The 22,203-nt window shown below is 31.1% G+C and overlaps 6 protein-coding genes across 6 annotated transcripts; 2 read left to right on the forward strand and 4 right to left on the reverse strand.

Moving 5' to 3' along the window:
* Window positions 1-460: 460 nt before the first annotated feature.
* OCT59_029589 (uncharacterized protein) lies at window positions 461-2,422 on the forward strand (the record flags this gene model as incomplete). The annotated part of the gene is made up of 1 exon (XM_025315654.2): window positions 461-2,422. The coding sequence occupies one exon, from the start codon at window positions 461-463 to the stop codon at window positions 2,420-2,422; it is 1,962 nt and encodes a 653-aa protein (XP_025182336.1).
* Window positions 2,423-4,564: 2,142 nt separating this feature from the next.
* OCT59_029590 (uncharacterized protein) lies at window positions 4,565-9,283 on the reverse strand (the record flags this gene model as incomplete). The annotated part of the gene is made up of 11 exons (XM_066144923.1): window positions 4,565-7,417; window positions 7,489-7,585; window positions 7,678-7,725; window positions 7,795-7,836; window positions 7,924-8,067; window positions 8,159-8,266; window positions 8,352-8,431; window positions 8,516-8,590; window positions 8,689-8,814; window positions 8,928-9,069; window positions 9,168-9,283. The coding sequence occupies 11 exons, from the start codon at window positions 9,281-9,283 to the stop codon at window positions 4,565-4,567; spliced, it is 3,831 nt and encodes a 1,276-aa protein (XP_065994775.1).
* Window positions 9,284-10,140: 857 nt separating this feature from the next.
* On the reverse strand, window positions 10,141-11,029 carry OCT59_029591 (uncharacterized protein). Its single transcript, XM_025315656.2, has one exon. It carries the CDS (start codon window positions 10,842-10,844, stop codon window positions 10,254-10,256), a length of 591 nt encoding a protein of 196 aa, XP_025182339.1. The 5' UTR covers window positions 10,845-11,029; the 3' UTR covers window positions 10,141-10,253.
* A 182-nt stretch (window positions 11,030-11,211) lies between these two features.
* Window positions 11,212-15,211, forward strand: OCT59_029592 (uncharacterized protein; the record flags this gene model as incomplete). Its single annotated transcript, XM_066144934.1, has 19 exons — window positions 11,212-11,379; window positions 11,463-11,668; window positions 11,740-11,930; window positions 11,998-12,066; window positions 12,140-12,288; window positions 12,356-12,389; window positions 12,469-12,531; window positions 12,603-12,671; window positions 12,732-13,107; window positions 13,192-13,281; window positions 13,360-13,462; window positions 13,545-13,677; window positions 13,752-13,790; window positions 13,861-13,913; window positions 13,985-14,229; window positions 14,309-14,485; window positions 14,562-14,672; window positions 14,743-14,861; window positions 14,927-15,211. The coding sequence occupies 19 exons, from the start codon at window positions 11,212-11,214 to the stop codon at window positions 15,079-15,081; spliced, it is 2,550 nt and encodes an 849-aa protein (XP_065994776.1). The 3' UTR covers window positions 15,082-15,211.
* Window positions 14,850-16,372, reverse strand: OCT59_029593 (hsp70 nucleotide exchange factor fes1). Its single transcript, XM_025315658.2, has 3 exons — window positions 16,119-16,372; window positions 15,592-16,028; window positions 14,850-15,518 (listed from the first exon to the last, which is right to left on the reverse strand). Exons 1-3 carry the CDS (start codon window positions 16,321-16,323, stop codon window positions 15,336-15,338), a joined length of 825 nt encoding a protein of 274 aa, XP_025182341.1. The 5' UTR covers window positions 16,324-16,372; the 3' UTR covers window positions 14,850-15,335.
* Window positions 16,373-17,767: 1,395 nt separating this feature from the next.
* On the reverse strand, window positions 17,768-22,057 carry OCT59_029594 (uncharacterized protein; the record flags this gene model as incomplete). Its single annotated transcript, XM_066144944.1, has 3 exons — window positions 17,768-18,869; window positions 18,957-19,191; window positions 19,256-22,057. The coding sequence occupies 3 exons, from the start codon at window positions 22,055-22,057 to the stop codon at window positions 18,100-18,102; spliced, it is 3,807 nt and encodes a 1,268-aa protein (XP_065994777.1). The 3' UTR covers window positions 17,768-18,099.
* Window positions 22,058-22,203: the final 146 nt, after the last annotated feature.

Raw genomic sequence — 22,203 nt, forward strand, 5'->3', positions numbered from 1 at the left:
TTGCACAACATATAATATATATCCTTGTATTTATTTTAATTGACTTTTTAATAAATTAGGAGAGATTTTTTTTGTCAATCCACAAGAATAAAACAAGGATCTATTTTTAGAATAATTACACAAAAAAAAGTTATAAAACGAAATCTTTATCAATTCTTCTAATACGAATTAGTAGCTATCTCTTATGTCTTCTTCCTTCTCCTCTTCTAATAATAAATACTTCTAATACCAAATTTTGAAGGTTCGGCCGGAATCGTAGGAATTACTGCGATTATCAACGTGATCGAAGTCCATTAGCCACAGAGCCACAAAATAAAAATAGTAAATCCATCCGAAAAAAAGTAAAAATACTTTTGTCCTACAAACACAGTCAACAATACAACAACTGCGTTCACGCAGTAAAATAAATTTGATATAAATTGTTGTCGATTGAATTCAAACTTATGAAAACAACACGACAATGAGTGTTTCTCTTGACAAAAACTTTTTTTTTAACTCTATTCAACAACATAATCTAAGAGATTTTCATAATTTTGCTGCGCCTCATCTTCAATATCAATTGAATTTACCAGATCAAAAATTATCTCAAATGAGTACTAGTCACCATAACAGTAATTCAGATCCTTCAAGACATCATAGTTCAACCACTTCACCATCGTCTTCCTCTTATTCATCTATCGGACAATCTCTAGGAAATGCCGCCCAAATTCCTAATAATAATAATAATTCATCTTCAGATAATCAAAATTTCGCTATAAGTGCTGAAGTTTTTGATGATATGAACTCACTTTATCCAAATATTGAAATGGAAAAATCCGCAATAATCTTGGATTCCCTCGATTTTGATATTTCTAATCCGAATTTGTTTCTGAATGATGATATTATTTTTAACGATAATTTAATAACTACAATACCATCCGAAAAAGTGATTTCACAATCTTCTTCGTCTAACACGGAACTTGGAAATTTTGATTTTGATTGGCAGAATGATCCTTTTCTTAATCCATTATCTATTTTTGACGAAACCAGTTTAAATATTAATACACCTTTTATTGAAAATAATTCGAACAGGTCGATAAATGATACTAATTCATTTATTACAGAATTTCAGGAAACGATGCAAAGTCCAGTTTCTACAAATAATTTAGATATTCTTGACTCATCTATTGGGATATCTAACAACAACAATAACAATAATGATAATAATAATAAAAGACCTTATTCAAATATTGTTGATGAACAATCATCTTCTTTATCAAATTCTATCGTAAATAAAAGACCAAAAATGATTCAAAATCAAAAAAATGAATTAGATATTAGTCGAAGAAAATCTGTTGATACTATAGTTAATTCTTTTAATCGTACACATATGTCACAAACAGATACAATCACTTATGATACGAAAGTATTGTCATCACCGAATACATCGACAACATCAACTCCCACAAAAGTTGAAAATATTGATATACCTTCTACATTATCTTCTTCGAATGCTATTCTTTGTGTAAACCGATATGAATTCTTTCGTCAAATGAATATAAGATTATCGACTTTAGCACAATTTATCAGACAATCATTTAATAATCGACAATCCGATTACGTAGATTTATGGGAACGATTATATCCATTATTGAAATTCGAATGTCAACAAGTACAAAGATTAATTGACTTAACAGATTTTAGATTATTAAATTTTCCAAAAAATATTGGACAATATTCGGAATATTTTATTGAAAGAGATGCAATGAATTTTATTCCTGAACACGTTACAGATTATAAATTTCCATTAAAAGTTCAACAAGATGGAAATGAAGGTTTTCGAGCAGTATCAGTTTTATTAAATTGTAATAATAATAATGATAGAGGAATTGAATATTTACATGAGGAATTAAGAGTTCGTGTAGTATTAGAAATGGTGAATCGTATAGAAAAGAATCGTCGTATATTTGAAAAGCACACGGAAGAAATTTCAGCTAATGGAGGGAATATTACCACAACATCAGTATATGAAGGATATTTTCACAAACATACGGTCGGTTTATTATCGAATTTCGGATTATCAAAAAATGATCCACAATACGCTAATTATATATGGCAAATTGAATCTTTGAATACATGTATTGATGGAACTATTATGGGAGTACCTCAATTATGTATATTGGCGAATATATTGAAAGCTACAATTAGGATTATTTATCCAGATAAAGAGAATCGTTATTTTAACACTCCGATAAAATGTAAGGGAACTAGCAAAAGAATTTTTCATTTTTTAATATACAATCCTTTATACGGATTACAATTTCCCGAACCACCTATCGAAAGATATTACATTGCTCCATTAGTTAGAAGAAATGATATTTTCTCATTGGCTCAACCGACACAATTACAATCTCAACACTTCGAAAAACAATCATCGTCATAATTTTCTGTAAATCAACTGTATAATTAATATTATAATTAAATATATAAATACTTTAAGCAATAAACAATAAATTACATATTTTGTACTAAATTGATGGAATAATTATAATCACTAAACAAAAGAGAAAAACTACTCTATAAAATATCCATAATAATAAAAGAGTATATAATAAATCGGTACGGTATGATAAGATAACAATTATGATAAATTGAACAAGAAATGAATAAGTAAATAGAATTATATTAAATATGATTATGATTATTAAGTTTTCAAGAAAATTTTATAATTTGAATTTTAGATAGCAAATTTTGCATGTTTAAAAATAAGTACAATTTCGTAAAATCAAATAAATAAATTTGCATAAGTAAGTAAAATAATTTGCCAATTTTTGTTTTATAGTATAAAAGTACAATTTTCAATTAATTTCTTCAGTAAAGTCAATATTTAAAATATTTATTACCTCTTAAGTTTATAATTTTGGATGGACAAATTCAGCTTCTTTATTTTTAATTATTAGTTGGATATAATTTGAACATCTTTATACATATTGGTTCCTGTAACTTTAGCAAATAAATATCATATCCCTATAATAAAAGGGACATAATATATGTAATCACCGGGATTTCCCAAATATTAGATATAATTAAATTCAGATATATGTACTGTGTGATGTTAATTTGTAATTTTTTTTACAGTAATCGATTAATAGGCTGAATTTTTCGATTGTTTTAGAGTGAGTTTGACAGGCCAGATCTTTGACTCGCAAATTTTAATATGCGATTGGAAATTGATTCATTAACAGAAACAAGTTAAAGAACTCCCAGATAAGAAAATGTTAGGATCGCGCTGCCGCCAGGAGATTAGGAAGCAGAATGAGACAGTAAGCTATCGATTCATAATCGATAAATAATAGCTTTGTAGATGTTCTAATGCCGCAAATTCCGAAGGATGTTGCTTGACGTCTCTTATCTTCCAATATTGTAGAGATTTCCTTAATTTTAACGAATTAAGATCGTTTATAACATTTTCATAAAGAGCTAATATCGATAAATTATTTTTCGCTATAGTACAAGAATATAACCAAATAGGATGTGCAACTTTATATTATTTGGTTCAATAGAAATGAAGAATAATTCTCGCGAATAGGTAAACGAGCAGGTAGTTGAAATAGAGTATGACAATATTCTCGACCGATCTAAAATTATGAGCAGGATATATGACTTGATGCACATACAATGCAATAGCTTCGCTAAGCGAACACATTTGTGTAAACGAAAAACAGCATATTCTCGCATGTAGCATACATTGGTTAAAAAGATGAAACCCGAAACACGGGCGAACAATATTATACGTACAGTATGTATGCATAGAGAACATAGTTTTTTTGTAAGATAAACAGATTTATTACTTCAATTGATACAGTAAGTGCATAAAAATAAGCAGTTCAATGACGCAGTAAGAAATATAAGTACGATCTCTATTATTCTCTGTTCTGGATTTTGCCCAGATATGCTAATACAGATATTACCAAATACCAAGTAAATCTACAAAATTAGAGCTATACTATTAAATATCTATCCAAATGGAATCGCCTTAGGGAGTAAGCTATGTCATTGTAGTTTCTCACCCGAAAGATTTTGGTGTAATAAATGGTGAGGTGCGGCACATTATAACATTTCAGACGTGCAAATGGCACAAAAATCACGCGGTAGTAATAATTTTAAAAGTTAGGGACATAGCTTTCAAACTGAAAAGATTTATTTACATGTATCCAATATATAAATTTGTACATATTTTATATATTTTATGCATAATTTGGTAAGTTTTAAATAATAATTTAATATAAATACTATATAAAAAAAATATATAAATTATCATAAATATGTAATAATAATAAATCTTCTCTCTTAAAACATAAAATTTCTAAACTGTACTATTAAAAAAGAAAAAAAAAGTAAATATAAATAAAATCATGTATCTACAAAAAAAAATTGATTTATATTTTTATATATTTAAATAAACTATCAATCACATACAAAAGAAAATATATAAACAAATTATAAAAAGTAAAAATAATTACACGAAAAGAATAAGGGGAAAATTTTCAAAAAAGGTTATCACATAACTTAAAAGAATTAAATATTAATTAGCATCATTATCTTCATTATCATATTTTGATCTTTTTAGATTAGATCCTCCACCTGCATTAAGTATAAAATCAAGTGCACCTTTTGATTTACGTTTTTGCGGAGTAGGTCTTGACACAGGTGGTATATTTGAATTTGTTATTACATTTTTTACACTTTGTTGTATTTGTTGGGTAGTTTGAGATAGTTCTTGTGACGGATTGTGCATAAAATTAACAAATTTTAAATGTGTTAAATTATTATGACTATGCTCTTCAGGTATTTGCGATAAAGTATTTAGTCCTTGCGGAGTGGTTGTTGGTGTCGGAAAATTTTGTTGTGGTGGTGACATAGATCGCGATGTAAAAGATATACCCGAAGATAATATTTCTTGTCTTGGTGGTGGATAAGAGGAAACCATCATAGAAGATTGTCTCTCATGGTATGAATCAGAAAAATTCTGATGATATAAAGGATTATTTGTACTGGATAATGTATGTCTTCTAGGCATAGGTTTAAGTGCTTGTTGAAAATTAGGACTATTATGATTGAATCTTTCTTGTTCCATATTTAGGTCTTTTTGTTTATCAATATATTGACTATTACTAAACTGTTGATATTCCTGTTGTATCTGTCTTGTTTCTTGTGTTGTAACTTGTGATTGAAAAATAGATCGACTGTCCATTAATTGTGTCTGAGTTTGGGGGGGATTCATTGATCGATTTTCCTGTAATGGAGTACGTATTTGGACAGGCGCAGATTGAGGTGCAACTATTGATCGACTATCTGATATTGTTTGGCGTCTTGGTTGTTGAAGAATAATAGTAGACCGACTTTCTTGACGAGATGTTTCTTGTCTACTTTCTGATAATTTAGGTTGTGTTAATATAATATCTTGTTGAGATTCCTGTAGATTATTTTGTAAAGTAACTTTTCTTGTTGAACTTGAAGGAATTTGTTGCATATCTTGTGTTTGAGGAAATAATTGACGTATTTCCATAGTGGTAAATTGATTTGTTGACTGTAAGGGAAGTTGTGAATGTACAGAAATGGGTTGAGTTTTCTGATTTGGAACATGCATTTGTGTAGAATCAGATTGATTATCTGGCACTTTATATTGTTGTAATGAAGAAGTTGTTGAGATATTTTTCTCTTGTATTTGATCTCGTGGAATGGGGGATTTCATTTGTATTGAAGTACGTTGTATGTTGTTATAAGAAGCTTTTGTATTTTCTTGTATTAGATCCTGAGGCCCCATTGTAAACATATTATTCTGTAGTTGTAAAGGTTCATTAAATAGGATAGCGTGTGAAGATACATTTGAATGAAAAGATATTTCTGGTATTCCTTTATGGGATGTTACGTGATTGTTATTTGGTAATTGAAGTTGTGGGCTTGAAAAAATGTCTCCATTATTAGGTAATCTGTTCTGCAATCGCTCAGGAATAAGTCTATTATCCTGTTCTAATGGAGGTTTTGGTTGTATTTGTTTTATAGGTTGAGTGTTTTCCAATGAACTGTCAGTGGCACTAAATTTTTTCCAAGACAGTTTCTGTTGTTGCTGTTGTTGTAAAGTCTCTATATCTTGTACGGGAATTGGTGTAAATAATTCTCGAGGAGAGATGTCTTGGCGGAGTTGTGATTGTTCAAAAATAGGTAATTTGGTTAGTTTCGGGGAAGAAATACTTCTCGTAAGATAATTATTTTCTTCAATAGAATCCCCACTTTCACCACGAGCATCATCTTTCTTTTCATCCTCATTCCCCTCCTCCTCAGCCCAATAATCTTGAGAATTATTTTGACTTTTTGTCGACACAGGACTTTCGTTTGGTTCTGGTTGGTCCCATGGATCTTCTTCAGTGGAAGATTCTTCCTTCTCAAAATTAGGTTCTTGTTCAATTTGTTGATAATTATTGTCTTGTTTATTCAAACTTCCGTTTGATTCAGAAGAAATAAACGTTCGATGACGTTCTCTCCAATTTAAACCATCGCCAGATGACGCCTGTTCTACTACTTTATCGTTTGATTCATTACCAGATTCATTGTTTGATACTTTTTCATTAGAACTATGATTTATTATATCATTTCTTATTAATTCATCACTTTTAAGTAGAGAATGATCCCGATTAGGTGTTGGCGACGTTTTAGGAGAATCGCGTTCCATTAAATCTTTCATTGGAACATCTTCATTATTACTAGGAAAATATTGAACGTCAGCTGATCGCTTTTCTAATCGATTTTTAGGCGATATCATGGAATTATTAATTGTAGAACAAGTTGTATCAATAGAAGGACGCATTGAAGCTCTTTGATCAAGTGATTTCATTTCTTGTACTGGGGGTTTAAAAACCTTTGAAGAGCAATTTTGAGAATCTTTTGGTTTCATGTTAGGAAGTGATAGACCAGTTTGATCAGGTGATTTACTTTCATGAACCGGTGGAAAGTAAGAACGATCATTTGAAGTTCTTCGTTTAAAATTTTCATGATTACCATCACTGCTATTATAAGAAAAATATGTTGCATCTGTAGGTGATTTTTTCCCAGGTGAAGTTACGAGCATTTGAGAAAATTTGGAAAGTGTTAGAGCATCCATACTTTCAGTTGGCTCACTTTTGATAATTTGTTCCTCAGATGAAAAGGCAAATGATTCTGAAGCACTAATAGACGGCGATACCAACTGTGTATTGTTATTACTATTATTATATAAATATATTTTTGATGGAATTGAAGGTGATACTGATTCAAACGCATTATTAATTGACGGTGTTTGTATTTGAGATATTGGTGACGGTAATGGCTGGGCATCTGGAAATGGTGGGGGGTTTCTTCGCTTCCAGTTCTCTCTTATAATAGGTTTTCGATTTTCTAACTAAATAAATATATAAACATATAAATAATGTTGAATTATATATCATCAACATAAAATTAAATGAAATATACCATCTCTGGTGGCACAGCAGTTTGTATACACTTCCAAACACGATCTACGTCTTTTTCACGATCAGCTTTATTCTTATCTTGTACAAACCTTAAAAACCTACATGATTTATTATTTGATGACTAATTTAGAAAAATTTAAATGTTTCATAAAAAAAAAAAATTTTTTTTTTTATCAATTTGTTAGCTCACCTCCATCCACCATCATGTGATCTTGATGTCTTCCAACGCTTGTCATACCTTCAATTGTAATAAAGATTGTAATTATTATTAATGAATGAATTATTTATAAAGCCTAGATTAACTTACCAGAATGTGGCAATATTACCATCAGGTGAATTTCTTTGCCATCTATAGAAATTAATTCATTAGTATAAATATAAATTAAAGAATTTGTTATAATAATTAATCGTTGAAATGTATCATGAAAATACTCACTGCAAAGCAAGACCTGAATCTATCGTTAAGTAATCATAAAGCTTGTGATCTCTACCATCAAATATTAACAATTCATATATTTCTTCCTTGAAATATTTGATCTTGAAATCAACAGTTAATTTTGTAATTGGTTTCCATAATAGGCTAGTGATCGACACAAATCGATAGTTAATAAATTAAGGTTTACTAAGCCACCCAAACAAAAATTATAAATAAATTGGGAAATTTAACTCACAGTTTTTTACATGTTGTAGACTCATATGGATGATTCACCGGTACAAAAACCAACCCGTCATTTCCACATTTTAATCCATATGATAATTCCATTGGTTTTATTGCAAATCTTAAAGAAAAATTTGTATTTTAGTATACAAATTAAGTAAATTAATTACGCATTTATTTTTTTTTTTCTTAATGAAAGCTATTACTTTAATGGTAAATTTGTTTTCATCCCCATATTTTTTTCCAGTTCAGCATTTAATGGCTCTAATACATCGGCCTTTAACATCTTTAAAAAAAAAGATTAACAATTCAAAAGAAAAAGCTCAGTTTTGTGATTTATAAGGAAAAAAAAAATATATCAAATACTCACTCCCAATCGTTTATTATATGGCCTTTCTATGAGAGTAATTCCATTCAAAACCATTAGATCGAATATTAAATATCGCTACAAATAAAAATAAAAATGCAGAAATAAATATAATTAATTTACAATAATTTACAATAATTTAAAATATCAGTGATAAATGAAAAATAGTTATATACTTTATTATTGTCTGTGTCTATAATTACTTCACCATCCACCATGGTTTCGTTATGCATTTGGTTAGGATTTGAACGTAATGGTAGCTTGAATCCAGCCAAAGTTCGAAATTGACACGATTCGTCCATCTGTATTGTTTTAATTTATAATCGCATTAATTAAATTATCAATTATTAATAGCCAAAAATTTCTTTTGGTAAATATGTTTTCTAGAAGAAAAAAAAAAGAAAGGGAAACGTGCCATAAATGCTGTACCACCATCGACGGTTGTGAAAAACATTATATATCGTTTCCCGTCAGATTTATCTCGTACATAATAATTTTCCTTTTCTAATAATTCAACATGTCCTGATTCGAAATGAACGGGTTGAGAACCAGGAAATCTATTTTTTTCCAAGAAAAATAAGTGCGATCAAGTTTTTAACGGTTCTAGGCTTGAATAAAACAAATAAATAAACGAAAAAAAACTTATTTCTTTTACCCTTCTTCGTGTTTATAACGCAATAATTCTTTTATTCGTAATGATAAAGAATTAGCATATTTATCGTCTAACCTAACACCTATTTTGTCAGGACGTTGATTTAGACTATATGCCATTGCGTAATATTAAAATGGTTGTTTTTTTTGTCTATTTTTTTTTATTTTAAATGAAAATTTCGGTAAAAGGATAGTATAAAAGTTGGCGTAAACGGGTAGAATAAAAATATGCCAAGTTCAGTTGAAATACACAAGAACGAAAAACTGAATCGGATAAAATGTTTGAAAAAGAACGAAAAAACCATAGCGTGTTAAAATTGATTATATATCTGTTGATCTGGAAACTTTATATAACTATAACGTCATCAGTCGCACAGTCGTACCTTTTATTTATCCAATGAAATGTTTAGTATTTAAAAAATATAATTTCTTGTTAAACTGCGTATCGCGCACGTTAAGAGGGAAAAGAAAAGATTTTTTTGAAAGGAAAAGATTTATAAAATATCCGAAAGGCGGGACAAACTGCACCCAGATAATCCAAACCAGGGTAAAATAAAATAGTACAAAACTAAAAAAGAGACAAAACCCAAAAAATCAAAACAAAAGAAACACTTCATTTCACACTGAAAATGGATTAATTGATTCTAAAAGGTCATTGTAATTTGGCGCTCTTACCGCATTTTTGCACACGCGGTATTTCAAAATAAACAAACAAACACATGTTGGAAATGATCGACAGACGAATAAAGTTTTTCGCGCAGTTAAAGCGAATTTTACTCTTACGGAAACAATGAAGGAAATTAAAGTTTTTTTTTAAAAAAAAAAGAGACGATCAACTGATCAAATGCATAAATCATGCGGAATATTTTCAATATCCACGAGACTGACTGATCGTCATTCGCAAAATTACGTAGGTTAAGATTTAAGAAAGAAAAAACAAAACAGAAACGACATATAACGACGTATGGAACAACTCATTTATGCGTGTGACGTGATCATTAGAACACCTCGCATTGTTACACGCTCAATGGCGCAGTTTATTATAAAATTACATGATAAAGTAAATTAACTATGATACTATATGATACTATTAATTTGGTTTATACGAAGGGGGATCAGATAATGAAAGACGAGCTGGCTGTGGTGGTTGAGGTAGTTGAGGTGATTGCTGTGATTGTTGTGATTGTGGTAAGGAAGGAAGTGGTTCAATTTCAACCGTTGAATTCGTATCTGGAATACTCGTATTTATTTCCTCCGTTTGTGTGTTTTCAGTTCCTTCATCAGAAGTATTTTCATTTATAATATTATTATACTTAGGTAAACTAAAACCTTCGTAAGGAGGTAATTGTTCGTCAATAGAACCAGCATATGACGGAGTATCAAATAAACCTCTCCTACGATTAATTCCAATATCATTATTATTGTTAATTCGATTGTTATTATTCTTCTCTCTTTCTTTTTTTAATATGTTAGCACATCTAAACATCCAATATACAACTTCCACAAAAACGGCAATACCAACTATACCAAATACCCAATATAATATACGATTTTTGCCTTCAGAATCAGTTAAATTAATTGAACCATAAGATATAGAATCACTTTGTCCATTTTGTTGTGGAAAAGGAATGGACAATACTCTTGGTATGGTTATAATTAAAATCGTTTGTATTCGTATCATCTCTTTCTCTCCGTATCGGTAAAATTATATATTTATTGACGATTAATATACGCTCTTGGCGCATAATAATATTATTATAAAAGAAAGTTTTACTATTTTATTATTTCTTTCCACAACAATTATTCTAAGTGTAATTATGTTTTTACACTTTTTTTTTAAAAAAAAAATATTTTTATATATGAAACATTTTTGTAGATCCCTTATTAATTTATTATAAATAAATATGTAAGTTATATTTTATTTTCTTCCGAAAAATGCAGTTCCCCCTATTTTATATTAATTACGGAAAATAGGAATTTGATTATCACACTCATATTTGGCGGAAAACCTAATTTTGACGCAGATTTTACTGATTAGATTAATTATTATGGACAAAAAGTTAAGAAAAGATAAAAAAGAAAGAAAAAAAGAAAGGAAGGATAAGAATCAAAATAATTCTTCCGAAAATCGAGAGTTTATTTTCCAGACAAAACACGAATTATCTGAGGAGGATATTAGACAAAAAACAAAAGATTATAATATTAAGTTAGACCAAGTAATGAATGTTACTTTTTAAAATAAATAAATAAATAAAAACCTAATTCTTTACACTAAATTTTTTTCTCTAATTTCATAAAGAATCCTCATGATATTAGTTTATGGCTTGAGTTCATTGCATTTCAAGATAAAGCTATGCAATTTAGTGTTACTTCAAAAAAATCAGATTCTACAAAAACAAGTATAAATGAAGTTAAATTAAGTATATTTGATAAAGCCTTACAATTAAACCCCAAAAATTCTTGGCTACTTGTTGAATACTTAAAATGTTGCGAACAAATTTATGAGTAAGTTAATTTAACTATATTTTTTAAAGGTATTTTGATTCAATTATTTATCCCTATTTAACCTCACTTAGTGTTCCAAAATTACTTACCAAATGGGATCAAATTTTAACTGAAAATCCTGGTGATATAATACTTTGGATGCAATATATAGACTTTAGACAAACAAATCTTGTTTCTTTTAGTGTTGCTCAATGTTTACAAGTGTTTGAAGATTGTTTACACGTATTACGTAAATCTGTAGTGGTTGCTACTGATTATAATGGTAATTTAGAAATTTGACTTGGTTATTTTAAAATGCTAAAAATCTTAATATGCTTTTTTTGAATTAGAGAAGCTTCGGATCGAGAGAATCATGATTCACGTGTTTCAACGCGCATGCGTCTTTATCTTACAATCAGGTATCATATATATGGTTAAATAAGAAGATTTTATTATTTTTATTAAAAGTTGATGATTACGCTAAATTATTAGGATATTCTGAAAGAGCGTACGCATGTTGGCAAGCGATGATTGAACTTATCTTTTTCGCACCGGATCATTTACGTCAACAAACCTTTTACGATCGTGTCACAGCTTTAGAAATTTTCTGGGAGGAGGAATGGCCAAGATTTGGTGAAGATGTATGTGATTATTTCTTAACCTATATGTATAATAAGAGCTTAATTTATTCTTCTTTAAATATGATAGGATGCTAAAGGATGGGCATATTATGCTGAACATGGTATTTTTTTTTTTATTTTTATTTTGAATTGATTCTTAAAGAGATAATTATTCTAATATCACGTATATATAATTTGCAGGTGATAATGAGATGCATGTTACTCTCACGCCACCAAATCCTGTAAATGTTTCTAATTTACATGGTTAGTTTTTGTTGAAGTAAAATTTTCCCCCTCATAAATTTCTATGAGTTATCTAATTTTGATTATGAAAGGTGACGCGTATGAAAAATGGGCAAAGGCTGAAGGAATGCATGATGGACAATTACTTTCAATAAGAACAGGTATGAAAGTATCATTATCTACTCTATTCAATATAATGTTATTTAACATACATTAAATAGGTACCGGAGGTGATGATGATATCAATGTAGACGATCCGTATCGGATTATAATATTTGATGATATCCGAACTTTCTTATTTGATATCACATTCCCTCAGTCTTATATAGAACTTCTTTACGCTTGTTTCTCATTTGTTGGGTTAACGTTTAATCCTGGATATTCATCGTCAAATCCGTTGATTACGGATGCATTCTTGAATACCAAACTTGTGGACGAATCAATTGCGAATAATAGTTTTTGGGTGACGGATAATAGCTTATTCAAGTTACCCATTAAGTCGTTTCCTCAAATTGAAGATAATTTATTCAAGTCACAAAGTTGGTTTTGTATTTGTGATGAAGTTGATGTTATAAATGTCGATATGATATTTGCAAGGTAATATTTAAGAAAAACATTAAAAACATTATTGAAAGAAGTTACCATATAATAAAATTGCTACTAATTTATATTTCCTTTTAGGAACGCGTTTTATCAGTTAAGGCAAGTTGTGAATGACACGGGGATAAAGTTGTGCCGTCTTGCTGTAGAACATTTGTATGATATATCGAGGTATATTAATCCTTTATTTAAGCCGAATTGTCAAATTTAGTCCTTCTGCTGGAAATTACTATAGCTTGTTTTTTTCAGTGGTCGATCACTTGCGAAGAGTATGTTAAAGCGAGAAAAGATGAATCTTGCACTTTGGAATGGATATGCACAAATCGAGCGATCATCAAATAAATATACAGAAGTATTTAGATATAGTTTGCATGGTTTTTTATTGCTTGTATTTAGATAAATAAAGTTAAATAATTAAATCTTTTAAAACATAGGCACGTAAAGTGTATCTTGGTGCCATTGCACAAATTCGTTCATATCCCGAACAATTTCAAATTGATGCTCCATTGTTACATAGAATGTTTTCTGAAATGGAATTAGAACAAGGACATTATAAAACTGCTATGAGTATCCTTATATTTTTAATTAAATTAATTATTCATTATTTGAATTTTATTGTCCTTGATTATTAATTTATGTAGATGTTTTAGTGTTGCTAACCGAGGAGCAAGGAAATATAGGTAATTAATTTATTTATTGCGATCACTGCAGTGAAACTATAGAATTCATTTTTTTTTTAAAAAAAAAAAGAATCAGTAGCAGAGATCGATGTTTCTGTAACGAGATTGTTAAAAGCGAGAAAGGTTAGTAAAATTGAAGTAAAGGTCCAATTTATTTTTAAATTCATTTTATTAATATTATTATTTTTATTTAGTATTATACACAACAAATGGCAAGGTCAACAACAACCATATCACAATATGAATCAGGAAATTCGTTACATTATTGCGTTTGCTATGCATTGTTGGAATGTCTTAGCCAGAATTTACAACAAGCTAGCAAGATATTTGAAGAAATGATACAGGATATAGAAATGAGAAAGGGTTATTTGGATTTGGAGGCTGAATTAATTTTCATGGCATATCCTTTTATATTTTGTTCGAGAAATCTTGGAAGTTTGTAAATAATTTTATTCTTAACATACTTCTTTTAATACTTACGTAAAATTAATCTATCAGTACCTAAATTATATCGCTAGCAATAATAGTTCAACGTCATCAAATGATATATCAGGGACATTATTTCAAGATGTGTTAACAAGAGCTATAAAAGCTTTTCCTAATAATACAATATTTTTATCAATGTATTTTCATCAAGAAATTCGCGGAAGTATATCAGTTGGATTGAATTCGGTTTTAGAAGAAATTTTACAAAAGTATCAGAAAAAAATTATAATTTAATTAATCAATTTCAAAGACATTTTATTTTATTTTATTTTATATTTTTTTTAGGAGTCCGAGTCACATTATATGGACCTTTGTTTTATATTCGGAACTATGTCGACAACCTTTTAATGTTAAACGAGTAAGATCATTATTTGATCGAGCACTTGAAAGTTCAAAGTAAGTATAAATTAATAATAATGGCGATCCTTTTATCATTTCATTATTAATCTTTTATCATACACAAAAGAACAAAGAGTTCAATTTCATTATGGACTTTGTATATAAACTTTGAGATGACTTATGGTAGACATGATATAGCCAAAACTTTATATTATAGAGCCGTAAGAGAGTGTCCATGGTCAAAAGGTAATAATTTATATTTAATTCATTAAGTATTAATTATACTAACTAATTTCTTTTTAAATACATAGATCTTTATATGATGGCATTTAAAAAATTACGTAATTTATTTACTATAGATGAATTAGAAGAAGCTATGAACGTATTATATGAAAAAGAAATTAGATTAAGAGTTTCTATCGATAGATTTGATGATAAAAAACAAGAAATAATTGAGCGAATATAATAGTACGTTAAGTGATATATTAATTTATAGACTAATAAAAAAGCATTTTTTAATGTCATAAAAATGTAATTAATTATTCTTTTTTAAAAATTTTCAATAAACGAATAAAATTGCCATTCATTAATGATAATAAGAAATAAGAGATTCTAATTCGTCATTTTTATTTTTTTAATAAATAAATATATATAAAATTTCAAAACTTTATTAATAATAATACACATTGCAATATTCGACCTTCCAATATTTCATTTAAATTATCCAATAACAAGTTTGGTTTCTTCTTCAAAATTATACACCGGGATTTCAAGATTAAGAGGAGCGGGACCTTTTCTAATTCGACCTGATATATCATAATGAGAGCCGTGACAGGGACAATACCAGCCATGATAATCACCGGCTTCGCCGATTGGAACACAACCTAAATGAGTACATACACCCTATATTTTATGGAAAAAAATTAACACTATATTTCAAAATATATATATATACGCTATTCAAATTTTCACTTACAAGCATAACCAACCATTCGGGTTTTTTTGTTCTATCGGCATCACTTTGAGGATCCCTAAGTTCAGATAGCTGTACAGAATTTGCTTCGGCAATTTCATCAGGAGTTCTATGTCTTATAAAAATAGGTTTACCACGCCATTTAATGGTAAGGTTTTTACCCTCCGGGATTTTTGCTAAATCTACTTCGACTTTAGCCATAGCTAAAACGTCAGCGGATGCACTTAAATTTGCAAGAAAATCAGTAACAAACGCTTTAGATCCCGCAGCTGTCAATGCTCCAGTTGCGCCAACCATTAAATAAGTAAATGCACGACTAGTGTTTGGTCCACTATTTTTTTTATAATGGGAAAAGTCCGGTACTATAGTTGATTTACTAGAATCTACTACTGCTGAAGACGATGACAAACGCTTTTGAAAATTACCGATATATGGTGCAGCTATTACAACAAAAAAAGGTATTAAAGTTCAAAATTTCCATTTTTATTTAGAGTAAAAGAAAAAGAGAAGAAATACTAAACAACACGTACCACTTACAGAAGTTTTTGAAAGGATTGAACCGTCAGACCGCCGCTTCGCACCAACAGCCCAGGAAGGAGTAAAAATAATTTCTCGAGATTCCTTACGAACATAGTTGGAAGTTTTGAAAAGTTTCTTAATGGCAACAACACTATATGGAGCATTAGTAGAAGTGCGATTAACCGCAGCGGCGGCGAGCTTTGTTAAATGCACCATAATTATCGACCACGAGAAAGAAAGTGAAATCAATCTATGATTTATTTTTTTTTTTAGACTTTTTTTTTATCCATCTTATATATTGTGTAACTTAAAATGGCACATGTGACTTTCACCAAATTTGGTGGGATCGACGATGACGATGACGATGGCGGCCGGCATAACAACGAAGCTCTTCGCTTCACTGCAAAATTTATTTGATAAATCACGCTCAATTTAAAAACACGGTTTATGTGTGATAGCTTGTATGACGAGGTAAACCCGAATTTTCTTAAAAAGATATCACTTATTAGAAAAGATTTGACTGATATATAAGATTTGAAAACGGGGCACGAAATTATATTATTTGGGACATTAATCCAAAATGAATGAATGGTGGAAATTTATGTCGCAGGCGCTCGCTTTTATGTTGCACATTTTATTACGTGACATTTTCAAAATGGCGTATAACACTACTAAAGTTTTTAGTTCAAGAGAAGCTGCAGTATAGATTCACGTGACCGAAACACATTAGTATTTAGTTTACTATCACAGAGAATATAAAATATTTCTGGATTAATGATTATGAGAAACTTTCGGATGCTAGCTCCTGAATTTTCTTGATTACTAAAAAGCTCGGCATTCTCTGTTTGATGTTCTCTTCTGCAACCTGCTTTAAAAACTCAGTGATGCATTGTCTCAGCTCGTATGACATTGCTCGGTTTTTAATATTATTTATATAAATTCTAGCATATACAATGAGACCTGTTCCATACAATGAATTAAAAACGCAAAATTGCTTATTTACATTATAATTATTATTCCTCGGATTTGGGATATACGACGATATGAATGTGACCTGGGGACTTCATTAACTAATCGGAAATCAAGGCCTGTGATTGCATACGCCTTTCGATGACACTTCCAGGATGAATTTGTCGAATATCAAGAGGAACATTATTGAATGATGTTCTTATCTTGGATGGTAACTTCAGGAGCGCTAACTGCTTGATCTCAACAGTGATTAATGGAATAACTTTATCTTCTCGGAAGCTCATTAAGTTGCCTTATAGGAAAAGATATTTCGATCATCTTTTAGGTTCCCTAAATTTAGCATTCCATTGTGAGTATTTTTACTTTGTACTCTCGTACTTCACTCGCTTTTACTTTTCTTTAGTAATGATAAACTAACTATTAACGACGCATACCTTAATGTTTGCGGTAAGGTTGACTGAACTTCTACGGGTTCAAACACGGTTTATATCTTCTTGTTCGTGGCATAATAAAAAGAAGATAGTTGCCAAGAAAGCTGTGAATACTGAATATTAATTCCTTTTGGTTTAACGATCTCTTTTGTAAGTAAAGTTAGGCAAACCGCCTGACGTTCTTGGAATTGCGAAGTTCTCAGCTTTTCATATTATATGCTTTTGGCAGCTAATATTGATAACCATTCCCATCCTTTTTTCATTAACTTAGAAAAATTTTATTAGGTTTTATTAAGTGAAATAATTTATAATTTTTGTATATAAAACATTCATAATTATTCTAAATTTATAAATGACTATTATGCTTATTTTTTTGCATATCATAATCCCAAAAAAAATTATGTGTATTTGTATAACTAAATTATTACATATTATTATTGTTCCGACGAAAGATTCATTATTTTTTACAAAAAATTATATACATATGCTCATCCGTAAACAAAGAATTAATATTATTAATTAATATAATTATTATTACAAATTATTTACAAATGCTCGCCCAACAGGTTCATGCAATCGTAAAATAATTTTATCAGCGAAACCAGTTAATAATTCGGCCTACATATCCTAATGGTGCATAAGCTCGTTCTCCTTGCTGCTCCTGCCGTTGTCGTTGTGATTGTTGTTGTTCTTCAACCTCACCTTGGTTCGTAGATACGAACTCGGTGGATCTAACATCAACGGCACCTTTTTCATCTACGTTTTCTTCTTCACTTTCGTCATCATCCTTTTCGGATGACGTGTCGGACTCTGAATAAGCAGACTCAGATTCGCGTAATTCAGCAAATTGATCGTCAGACTCATTGCCCATCTCCATTTCTTCACTATAGCTTTCATATTTTACATTCTCCTCATCATCTTTCTTCTTATGACGAGTAGCGGACGAAGAGAAGTAGTCACCGTCATCATCATCGTCTTCCAACTCTGGCGAAGTTGGATATATTTGTTGTTGGTCGTCATCTTGTCCCGACGAAAGAGATGTTGGCATCCTTGGAGTAGGTAAACTTTCAGAAACGTAATCCGATTCGCTTTCACAAACCGGCGGTGAGTTGTACCATTCATCGGCTAACGGTCGATGTTCGTTTATGAACACGACTCGTGGAGCCCCGGTACCGTCGTTTAAACTTCTTGCGACGAACGAGTCACGGTATTTTTTTATTTCTTCAAATTTCGTGAGAAACGTATTCCTTCCGGACATTTCGAGATCGTTAAGCAGTCTATGGAGGCCTTCGCGATAATGCCTTTGCTGTGTTAAATTCTCACCTTCATAATACCCAGCGAGATCATCAATTACCTCATTTTCTATATAATTTGGTTAACGTGAAGAAAATGTTATATATTGATTCATACAGAATAACAACAAAATAAAGGTTATCCCGAATCAAATACCATTCATTAGAAGATCGCGGAAATGCTGCGATCTGCAGTCGTCATCGTTACATATCCCACGTGGTTGGAGTTCGAACGCGCATATCTTCTTGTTAGGTACGATATGATTGTTAAATGTGAACGATTTGATATCTTTCACAACTTTGACATATTCGGGGTGAAGTCTAAATGAGCGGAAGCCCTTTAATGGGCTTTCATAAGGGTTGAAGACTTCAAATTTGTCTTCAGAGATAGTCTAGAAGTGAAAAAAAAAATCAATAAATCAAACTACATAAAAAAATAATACAGCATAAACCTACTTCCTGAGATGCTATCTTCTCTACCCTCCACTCGTTTTCTGGATATGAATTTTGGTTTTTACGAGTAATTGTGGTTTCTGTGTCTCCGTGGCGCTTTTTTTCTAAGCTTTCTCGCAAGGATTGTTGTTCCTTGCTCACCTGCTCGATCTTCTTACTAAGTTCTGCTACTTCTAGTGCTAATTTAGGCTTTTTTGGAATCTCTTCTTGAACAATTTCTGATTCGTGAACAATTCTCCTCTTTCCGTTCTTGTTAAAAACGGATGTCGATGATTCAGCCAAAGTCGACTCGTTCCGAGGTTTTGTCGACTGGGAGACCATTTGCGAAAGTTGTTCTTTCTTGGCTTTAATATCTTTTAAAATCGGTCCAAGTTGTCTCTTAATTTGAGTGATATTTTCAGATACTCTTTTCTCCTGTTCCATTTGCTGTTCTCTCGCCCTTAATTGTTCAGTGTAATCCTCTTCCTTTTTGGCTAATTCTATTTTCGCAACTTCTTTCTCTTTATCAATGTCTTCAATCTGAGACTGAACTTTTACAAGTTCGTCTTGAAGTGCTCGAATACGATGTTCAATTTCTTCTCTATTCTGCAACATCTGATCTTTTTGAACATCAAAACTTTTTATCTGTTCTATATATTGTCCGGCAAGCGAATTATTTTTTTCAATTTTTATATTCCTGTCAGCTAGTTCAGATCGAATATTTTCGAGCTTCTTCTCCTCTTCGTTAAGGCGGGATTTAACTTCCGAAACCTGAGATTTTGCTGTTTCAAAAGATTCTATCGCCGCTCGAATTGTATCAATTGACGTTCCCAAATTCGATCCGGTTGATGCTGAGGCTTGTTGAGCTGTCGTAGATTTCTTTTTGAGCAATTCAGTCTTACTCGCAATCAACTCGTTCATTCTTTTTATTTCACGCTCTTTCTCTTCTAACTTTCGCTTAGCATCTATTTGTGTCTCATTGTTAGAAAGTGACGACTTAACTTCCTGAAGTAGGCCAGCAATACGATGTTCGCCGTCTGAAGAATCACTCAGATCGATAATAAAATTTTGTTCTCGAGGTGTTATAAATGGTCTATCAAAATTTGGTCTAACTTGAAAAGATGTGGGTAACAAGGAACTTTCGCGTTTATCATTTTTGTTATTGATAATTGGCAAATTGTCTTCGACTGGTTCAAGTTTGATTACCGGTTCAACGCTAGGCAAGACGGGATTTACCTGTGTCGATAAAGAAACTTGATCACTTGGAGTTACAACACTAAAGACCTCTAGTTCCGGTGGCAATCTGTGATTGAGCTCTCTCGTAAAACGAACTACGACATCGATCGGAATCCCTTCCTGAATGATATCAAACGGTTGTGCACCATATTCCTCATAGAGCTCTTTCATTAATTCTCTTGTCTCTTCGTCTGTATTCTTAACCTGAACGCCATGTTCTTCAAAAGTTATCTCCGATTCGACAATTTCACCTTCTTCTATTTCGCCTTCTTCAACTGGACTTCCAACTTTGTGGGCAGGGATATCGTTCATTTGAGAAGATCTTTCGTTCGTGATTATAGTATCATCAGGTAATAGCCGATCATTATCATTTCCATTATAATCTGGGCTAACAGCGGTAGGGTGAGCGAGAACAGGAGAAAAACTATTGCTCATTTGACTAAAATCGCCACCATTTTGAACATCACTAATAGTGTGAACTCTTATTTGATTAACATCATCTGCCATTTGATCATCACCAGTTGAATTTATGAGATCATCGTTTATTTGATTAATATCATTGAAAATTTGAATATCACCATTCGTATTAGTGGTATTAGGCGGGTCATCACCCGTCTTATTAAAACATTCATCGAATGTAAAAGGGGTGTTAGAAGGAACCTCGCACATTTGATTAATATCAACACGCATAGGAGATACTTCATTAGATATTTCTGAAGCGCAATTGTTATTAGAACTAAACTCATCAATGGTCCCTGTTCCATGAGCTGGATTATTAAGAATTGTGGTAGGTAAAATAGGAGCATCTCCCTTTCGATCAGAAACAATATAATTATTTGATTCGGTACCATCATTCTCGTTCACTTGTTCTTCTGAATCTATTTGCATTACATCTTCATTATCATTGTTCTGTGATGCTTCTAATGTTTCTACATAATCCAAGATATAATTTGATGGCGTAAGATCTTCATTTCGTGGACAGGGAGTAGGTACCCGACGACAGCGTCTTATATAAGTTCTGGCATCGTCATCTTCCGCATCCGATCCGTCGTCAAAGTTCACTTCCATTGGGGGACGACGTACAACCGTGCCATTAAAGACAAAAGTCATTTCGGGAGACTCCTCAATATATCTTTGTAATAAGTTACCAGCAGTTCGTTCAAAGTTAGTCCCGTTTGCTGAAGCTTGCATTACGTTAAACGGGTTTGTTATCGGTATAAATCTCTGAGGGTCTTCTTCATCGGAGTTTCTTCCGCTGGAATTTACATATTCTCCTTCTTCTGGTGAAAAAGGGGATTGACGTTTTAATACAGCTTGAGTGTCGAGTATTTGAGCTTCTGGTGTATTAAAGCACTCTTCAGGTCGAAGAGATCTCGGTGGTGGTGTTGTATATCTGTCATTTTGTAATGATTCTTCTTGTTGAGTTGCATCGGTTTGTTGTGGATGAACTATTGTTGTCGTTCCTTCTTGATTTTCATTTTGCTGTGTTGTCTCACGTCGGTTTGGTTTCAATGTTAATAAGACTGCTTGACGTAGTGCCTCTGCTTCAGATGAAATAGGCAGAATAGTTGAACGTTGTTCATACGACATATTTTTGATTTGCTAAACACCAAAAGAATTTATAGTTATTATTTGGAAATGAAAAGAATGCTCTTAGGTTTTAAATGTGGCTTTTTAAAAAATTTATTCAGTTTAATCAAAAATGCGTGAGGTTAAAAATAGACCTCTTTTTTTAA

Source organism: Rhizophagus irregularis, chromosome 9 (genome assembly GCF_026210795.1).
Source record: "Rhizophagus irregularis chromosome 9, complete sequence".
NCBI lineage: Eukaryota > Fungi > Glomeromycota > Glomeromycetes > Glomerales > Glomeraceae > Rhizophagus > Rhizophagus irregularis.

Excerpts from the sequence above, each read along its gene's own strand:
- OCT59_029591 (XM_025315656.2), bottom strand. The coding sequence starts at position 10,844 with ATGATACGAATACAAACGATTTTAATTATAACCATACCAAGAGTATTG.
- OCT59_029593 (XM_025315658.2), bottom strand. The coding sequence starts at position 16,323 with ATGGTGCATTTAACAAAGCTCGCCGCCGCTGCGGTTAATCGCACTTCT. Across the intron at positions 16,029-16,118 it reads TTCAAAAACTTCTGTAAGTG|CTGCACCATATATCGGTAAT; the intron begins GTACGTGTTGTT and ends TTGTTGTAATAG. Across the intron at positions 15,519-15,591 it reads CCGAATGGTTGGTTATGCTT|GGTGTATGTACTCATTTAGG; the intron begins GTAAGTGAAAAT and ends CATAAAATATAG.